General features: G+C 46.2%; 1 protein-coding gene across 1 annotated transcript; it reads right to left on the reverse strand.

Moving 5' to 3' along the window:
- Window positions 1-330: 330 nt before the first annotated feature.
- LOC131458472 (uncharacterized protein K02A2.6-like) lies at window positions 331-4,849 on the reverse strand. The gene is given in 2 exon segments (XM_058627599.1): window positions 331-1,739; window positions 1,741-4,849. Coding segments are annotated over 2 exon segments (4,005 nt in total). The 5' UTR covers window positions 4,605-4,849; the 3' UTR covers window positions 331-598.
- Window positions 4,850-8,873: the final 4,024 nt, after the last annotated feature.

Below are 8,873 nucleotides of genomic sequence, written 5' to 3' on the forward strand. Positions count from 1 at the left end.
AAACTACAAACAACGCCACATTTCACAAATAATACATGCAACATGTTTACCTTTTTATTGACAGTGCTTCTATTTGACTATTGCATCGCAAGTAGTGATGATGACATCATGTTTTCTTTTTTAAGTTGAATGATTTGTCTGAATACACTGAAAACACTGAACATGTGTGTGATATTGTCACTATATCAAAAATAAGGAAGCTGGTTTCTTCTCTGGAACCACTTTTATTATCAGCACAGGTACATACAACTAGTCATGGCGGAGGGAAGCTTCACACAGCTAGTCAAGTACAACAACACCAGGACACACCCTCTCACCGCCCTCTACTGGCTCTGGGGGGTAGTGATATCTTTAAGCTCACTTTACAACATCCCTCCCTTCTTAAATTTAAACTATTCCTTAGTTCACATTCACAACAATAATCACAAAAATCTGGTTCAAACAAAACCCAAAACAACAGTTGTGAAACTTTCAATTACTCTGATACAACCTTGAACATTCCTGTATAACATACCTGTTATTTCCACAAAGTACACCACTGTTAATCCTTTCCTCCCCCCCTTTCCTTTTTTTTTTTTTTTTTTATATATATATCCACTCACTGAACAAAGTCCTTCATGTACGCTGGTGGTTTCCTGATCCTGTGAGAACGGAACAATGGTGTTGGAGTACCAGCAGGCGTACTGCTCACTTGCTCCTGCTCCGTTGTAGGCAAGACTCTGTCTCCTTCTTGCCCAGGACCTGTGTCTTGTCCTAGCATTTTTGGCAGTGGTGTGGGTGGCCCACACTCCTCCCCTGGCACCGGCTCTGGACTCAGAACTGACAGCTCCGACTCTTGTCTGCTGAACAGTTGATCCACGTGTCGTCTGACCAGCTTTCCATCTCCTAGCAACACTGTGTAGGAAACTGGTCCTGTAGTATCATGTATCAGCCCTGGTACCCATTTTGGTCCATATCCATAGTTCTTTGTGTAGATGGACTCTCCTGCCACAAAGTTGCGTTCTTTAGCATGTTTGTCGTGATATGCTTTCTGACTAGTTTGTTTTGCTTCCACCTTTTTTTTAAGATCTGGGTGTATGAGATCAAGTGTACATCTCAATTTTCTACCCATTAACATCTCAGCGGGTGACAGTCCAGTTGTTGACTGCGGAGTGATACGATAGCTAAACAGTGCCCTATTTAACTTTGTCTCCACTGTATCACCACTACTCTTTTTCATGAGCTCTTTGAAAGTTTGTACCGCTCGTTCAGCTAACCCGTTAGATGATGGGTGATACGGTGCTGATGTGACATGTGTTACTCCATTTCGTGTCATGAACTCTCTGGTTTGTTCACTGACAAAACACTGTGCATTATCTGAGACAATCATCTCTGGAATACCATGTGTGCTAAAACTGTTCCTAAGACAGTTTATTGTGGTTGCTGACGTAGATGAAGTTACTGGGTAGACATCTAACCATTTTGAATGAGCATCCACAATTACTAAGAACATTTTCCCCATGAAAGGCCCTGCATAATCTATGTGTAGTCTTCTCCATGGCTTTTCCGGCCACTCCCAGGGGTGGAGAGGTGCACAGGCAGGTGCCTTTCTGTGTTCCTGACATGTGTGGCATGTCTTTACCTTTTTCTCAATGTCTATGTCCATATTGGGCCACCACATGTAGCCTCTGGCCAGTTCTTTCATGCGGCTCATGCCTGGGTGTGACTGATGTAATTGCTCCATCAGAGGAGATTGTCCTTTCTCCCCACAACACACAGCCATCCTGTACACTGAGCTCATGTTGTCTCTGTCTGTAAGGCATATAGTTACTGTCCACATTATCAGGCCATCCTCTGAGAACATACTCACGGACTCTTGAGAGGATAGGATCCCTAGTTGTCCAGTACCGTAGCTGTTCTGATGTTGTCAGGGGGCTCTGTTCCCGGTCCAGCATCAGTACATGTTCCTCTGGTTCTGTCTCCTTGGGTTTCTCTGGTAGAGGGAGTCGACTGAGAGCATCAGCATTACCATGGTCTTTACCTGCCCTGTAAAATATGACATACTCATATGCTCTCAACAGCACCGCCCATCGCATTATTCTTTGCGACACCATCTGTGGGACCGCTTTCATCTCGTTAAATAAACTTATCAATGGCTTATGATCTGTACAAATCACAAACTTTCTACCATACAGATACTTATGAAAATACTGCACTCCAAAAATGACTGCTAATCCCTCTTTATCAATTTGGGAATAGTTCTTCTCAGCAGCGGTGAGTGTGCGTGAGGCAAACCCTATAGGTTTCTCATCACCATCTGTCATACGGTGAGCTAGTACCGCTCCAACTCCATATGGAGAGGCATCACAGGAAAGTATCAGTTCTTTCTTCTCATCATAATGAACTAACACACTGCTTGATTGTAAGAGCTCTTTTGACTCTTTGAAAGCTTTTTCTTGTTCTTGCCCCCATACCCATATTTCATCTTTTCGGAGTAACTTATGCATAGGTGCTAGTACATTAGACAAGTTAGGCAGAAACTTATTATAAAAGTTCAACAGTCCCAAATAAGCTTTAAGCTCAGTCACTGATGTAGGTGCGGGAGCCTCCTGCACTGCTTTCACCTTGGCTGGCAGTGGGTGCAACCCTGTCTTGTCCACTTTGTGTCCCAAAAATGTCACTTCAGTCTCCATGAACTGACACTTACTCCTTTTTAAGCGTAGTCCAGCATTTTGGAGTCGTTGCAGCACTTGATCCAATGTCTGTAGATGATCTTTGTCATTCTTTCCAGTCAGAATGATGTCATCAAGGTATACAGCCACATTCTCGATTCCTTGTAGCACACCCTCCATCGTGCGCTGGAATATAGCTGGGCTGGAGCTCACACCAAAGGGTAGTCTTGTGTATGTGAAAAGTCCCTTGTGTGTATTCACTGTGACGTATCTTCTTGAATCTTCATCTAATACTATCTGTTGATATGCATGGCTCATGTCTAACTTGGTGTATTTCTCCCCCCCAGTAAGACAAGCTATCATATCCTCCATTCTAGGAATGGGGTACTGCTCAATTGGTGACACTTTGTTCACCGTTATCTTATAGTCCCCACAAATTCTGACTCTGGAGTCTGGTTTTAGAACTGGTACTATGGGCGCTGCCCAGTCTGAGAATTTCACTGGTTCAATGATTTTCTCCTCTAAGAGCCTCTCTAGTTCTTGCTCTACTTTCTTTTTCATCGCGAAAGGAACAGACCTTGGCTTGTAGAAGCAGGGCTTCGCATCACTAGCTACATGTATCTTTGCTGCAAAGCCTTTCAACGTCCCTAGCTCATCTTTAAATACTGTGTCATGTCTCAAAAGTACTTCTTGTAATAGTTCTTCTCGGTCTTCTACCTTATGTACAGTTTTCCAATCCATCTTGAGAGCTTTCATCCACCCTCGCCCCAGTAAACTGGTCCCTGAACCTTTGACGACCACTACTGCTAACATCTTAGCACTGCCTTCATGTTCCACTTTGACCTTTGCTGCTCCTAACACTGGTACTACATGACCACCATATGTTTTCAGTTTTATCTTGCACTGGAGCAACCTTGGTTTTTTACCACTACGGAATAACCTGTAAAATGCCTTCTCTGACATTATTGTATAGCCACAGCCTGTGTCTACTTCATAGGTTACATCCTGTCCATTTACTGTCAACACTTGTCTTATTGGTTCTTCTCTGGGAATGACTATTTCTTCCTGCATGTTGTGTATGGTAATTCTGCTATCTTTGATGTGGTACATAGTGAAAACTTCCTCCTTATCACTATCCTCCCCCTCCTCCTGCATGAAATTAGCCCTTTTGTTAAATTTTCCTGTCACCCCTTGTGTCTGCATAGTCTTCCCTTTCCCCATGTCCTTCATTCTGCAAGCCCTTTTTATGTGTCCCACTTTCCCGCAGTTATGACACGTTTCTTTGGCAAACCTGCAGTTCATTGCCAAGTGGTTGTCTCCCTTGCATCTGTAGCATGTCCTCACATCCTGCTGCGTCCTGGCGTGGACATCATTCACCTTGTGCACCGACCCCGATGCTCGGTTCCATTTTGCCTGTTCTCTGGCTCCCTGCAAATCCACCATGTCTCTGTTCGCCGCCTCCATTGCCTGCGCCACCTTCAATGCCTTGTCAAAGGTTAACTTGTCTTCCGACAGCAGCTTCCGCTGTATGCCGTCATCATTTATGCCGCAAACGAGCCGGTCCCTCAACATCACCGTCAGCGTATCTCTGAAATTACAGTCCTGCGCGAGCTTTCTCAGCTCCGCCACATAGTCACTAACACTTTCCTCTGGTTTCCTGTTCCTTGTATTAAATTTCCACCTCTGCATTATCTCGCTGGTCTTCGGGTGAAAATGATTTTTTAACAACTCTACCAGATCCTCATAGGAGCGCTCTCCTGGCTTATCCGGGCTTAGCAGGTTCCTCATCAGGGCATAGGTCTGTGGTCCCACGCAGCTCAGTAGCACAGCTCTTCTCCGTTCCGCCTCCCTTATATCATTTGCGACAAAAAAATGGTCCAAAACCTCACAGTACTCTTCCCACGTCTGCGAATTGCTGTCAAACGGCGCCACCGCGCCCACCATTGCCGCCATTTTTCTTCACTAGCTCTTCTTAGCTAGCAAAACACGACAGGACCATCAACGACTTTGCTTACTTGCCCCGCAGCAGACCGGCGCTTGACTTCTCGGTGCTTTTATCCTCGTCGCCATATGTGATATTGTCACTATATCAAAAATAAGGAAGCTGGTTTCTTCTCTGGAACCACTTTTATTATCAGCACAGGTACATACAACTAGTCATGGCGGAGGGAAGCTTCACACAGCTAGTCAAGTACAACAACACCAGGACACACCCTCTCACCGCCCTCTACTGGCTCTGGGGGGTAGTGATATCTTTAAGCTCACTTTACAACAATGTGTTTGTTCCCGAGCCACTCCATATCCACACTCCGGCGCACCGCTGCCGCTGAACCACCAGGCTCCTCAGTTGCGACACGTACCGCAGCCACAGCACACGGCACCGAGATCCCACCTCGGCCCGGCGCGTGTCGGTCCTCACTTAAGCCGCGCGGCGGGGCACACAGTCAGCGCAAACACGACACGTACCGCCACCGCAGCGCCAAACGCACAGCAGCCGCGGAATCAGCGTCTCAGCAGACGCCATCCCTGCCGTGAAAACGCGGAAACCCACTAAACTACAAACAACGCCACATTTCACAAATAATACATGCAACATGTTTACCTTTTTATTGACAGTGCTTCTATTTGACTATTGCATCGCAAGTAGTGATGATGACATCATGTTTTCTTTTTTAAGTTGAATGATTTGTCTGAATACACTGAAAACACTGAACATGTGTTTGTTCCCTTTTCAGGATGAGTTGGAAGCAACCCAAGAGGGGCAGTGGCCCTGGTGGCAGTAGTGAATGAAGATCAGGTTAGTTTACTGGCCTGAGTACAGTCCTCACAGTTTAAGTGAGGACACGCACCGCGGCCGCGGAACCACAAGGCTCCCCAGTTACGACAGGTACCGCCGCCGCAGCGCACGGCACCGGAACCGCAGCCGCGGAGCGCACGGAGCGCACAGCAGCCACGGAGCCCGCGCAAACCGAGATACATTCAAGATACATTCTCAACATTAACTTCATAAAAAAAGTGCGGTGCGCCCGGCCCCGCCTCGGCCCGGCGCGTGTCGGTCTTCACTTAAGCCGCGCGGCGTGGCGCAGCGCACAGGCGCACCCTCCATATCCGCACAACGGCGCGACGCGCACCGCTGCCGCTGAACCACCAGGCTCCTCAGTTGCCACACGTACCGCAGCCACAGCACACGGCACCGAGATCCCACCTCGGCCCGGCGCGTGTCGGTCCTCACTTAAGCCGCGCGGCGGGGCACACAGTCAGCGCAAACACGACACGTACCGCCGCCGCAGCGCCAAACGCACAGCAGCCGCGGAACCAGCGTCTCAGCAGACGCCATCCCTGCCGTGAAAACGCGGAAACACACTAAACTACAAACAACGCCACATTTCACAAATAATACATGCAACATGTTTACCTTTTTATTGACAGTGCTTCTATTTGACTATTGCATCGCAAGTAGTGATGATGACATCATGTTTTCTTTTTTAAGTTGAATGATTTGTCTGAATACACTGAAAACACTGAACATGTGTTTGTTCCCTTTTCAGGATGAGTTGGAAGCAACCCAAGAGGGGCAGTGGCCCTGGTGGCAGTAGTGAATGAAGATCAGGTTAGTTTACTGGCCTGAGTACAGTCCTCACAGTTTAAGTGAGGACACGCACCGCGGCCGCGGAACCACAAGGCTCCCCAGTTACGACAGGTACCGCCGCCGCAGCGCACGGCACCGGAACCGCAGCCACGGAGCGCACGGAGCGCACAGCAGCCACGGAGCCCGCGCAAACCGAGATACATTCAAGATACATTCTCAACATTAACTTCATGAAAAAAGTGCGGTGCGCCCGGCCCCGCCTCGGCCCGGCGCGTGTCGGTCTTCACTTAAGCCGCGCGGCGTGGCGCAGCGCACAGGCGCACCCTCCATATCCGCACAACGGCGCGACGCGCACCGCAGCCGCTGAACCACCAGGCTCCTCAGTTGCGACACGTACCGCAGCCACAGCACACGGCACCGAGATCCCACCTCGGCCCGGCGCGTGTCGGTCCTCACTTAAGCCGCGCGGCGGGGCACACAGTCAGTGCAAACACGACACGTACCGCCGCCGCAGCGCCAAACGCACAGCAGCCGCGGAACCAGCGTCTCAGCAGACGCCATCCCTGCAGTGAAAACGCGGAAACACACTAAACTACAAACAACGCCACATTTCACAAATAATACATGCAACATGTTTACCTTTTTATTGACAGTGCTTCTATTTGACTATTGCATCGCAAGTAGTGATGATGACATCATGTTTTCTTTTTTAAGTTGAATGATTTGTCTGAATACACTGAAAACACTGAACATGTGTTTGTTCCCTTTTCAGGATGAGTTGGAAGCAACCCAAGAGGGGCAGTGGCCCTGGTGGCAGTAGTGAATGAAGATCAGGTTCCTGCAGGAGTTCCCTTTGAAACTCACCATGTGTCTCTGGTCCTCACAATCAGGTTGTAATGGCTCACACACTGATCTACGCTCTCCATTTGAAGTTGTCAGAAGTAGAATGTAATAATTTGATTTAGTAGAAAGAAAAGAGTCAATTCAACTTAAGTATTAACATTTGTATAAAGAAGATCATTTCAGTTCAGATAAATCCGTTTCACATAAGTGTCACATACTTAGTAGTTTTCATTAACTGAATGGAATTAGTACAATGCACTTTACCCAAGTTACTTTAACAACAAATACTTGAGTTACTTGTACTCAAATCAAATACTTTTGTATGCTTAAATTGTTTGAGTTAATAAACTTAATTGGTTTCCTAAATGGTTAAAGTTGAAGTAACTCATTCCCCGCAGACAAGATACATTCTCAACATTAACTTCATAAAACCAGAGACCATTATGGCTACATTGTTGAAATGAAAGAAACACACTCAGTGCAAACATAGCCACAATCTGGAAATATAAAATGAGGTGGCCCCGTGACCCTGCCGACACCGAGGCTCATTTCATCACCGTGGACAGCGCTATGAAATCACGGCACACATTGACAAATGAACTCATGTGCATGCTCAAGCTACAATACAATTTCAAATGCATTCTTTTCTTTTTTTCTTTAGATACAAGGAAGTGCGGTGTGGTGCGGTCTTCACTTAAGCCGCGCGGCGTGGCGCGGCACACAGGCGCACACTCCATATCCACACTCCGGCTCAACGCGCACCGCAGCCACTGAACCACCAGGCTCCTCAGTCACAGCGCACATGTTTTCAATAATAAGCCCCGCCCCAAACATTTCAAGCTTTCACACCTGATTGGCTGACCATTGTGCCAATATTTAAACTCCTGTGTTGACAGCCGCACCAGAGGGACAGATCACAGATGTAAGTTTGACGTTACTTTGTTTCCTTGTTTCTTCACTGACATCAGTCTTCTTCTCATCTCTTGTCTTTAATGAAACGATCACAGTCACCTGTTTGTGTCTCACTCTCTGTTTGCAGCATCAACGCAAACCTGCTACAAAACCCGGACTGGTATTCATGGACGGACTGAACTGGATTTGGTTTGCTGATGTGAGTACAACAGAAACTCATCACAACCAAACAGAAACAAACACACTTAACACTTAATTGTAAGTGTACACTCAAACTTTAACACTTTTTTTTAATCATATGACATTTAAACTAATATTTAAATAAACATTTAGTTTGGAATGAGTATCAAGTAAAACCTGAAGTGGAGCTCCACTGAATATTATTCTTATTATTATTATTATTATTATTGTTGTTACTAAGTGATGACGAAAAAAACCCAGGTCAGTATTTTGTAACCTAAGAAAACCAATGTGATGTAAGTAATTATTGAAAAGGCTATTTATTAATTTAAATAATTAATGACACTTAAGTCATTATTTAATGGTGTATTTATTAATATAAATCATCTAAAAAGGCTTGGGTTTCTAGTAACTAACTGGTGCTAACTAACTCAGCAGCCAGGAGTCACACTGTGAGTGGCTAATTGGAAGAATCAGTAGAGGAGAGGAAAGTAGAGGAAACCAGGTGCATGTACAGTGAATTTGGTCAATATTGCTTCTTGCAATAAAGAGTTACAGGGTGCTGTCACATTTCGGCAGGGCCTGCCGAGAAGTGACTGCACCCTGTAACTCTGGATTGTTAGGGCTTACATTCTCTATCTTTTCAGCATTAGCAGTCGAGGAAAACAGGTGCATGTACAATGAATTTGGTCAGTATC

Source organism: Solea solea, chromosome 4, assembly GCF_958295425.1.
Source record: "Solea solea chromosome 4, fSolSol10.1, whole genome shotgun sequence".
NCBI classification, from domain to species: domain Eukaryota; kingdom Metazoa; phylum Chordata; class Actinopteri; order Pleuronectiformes; family Soleidae; genus Solea; species Solea solea.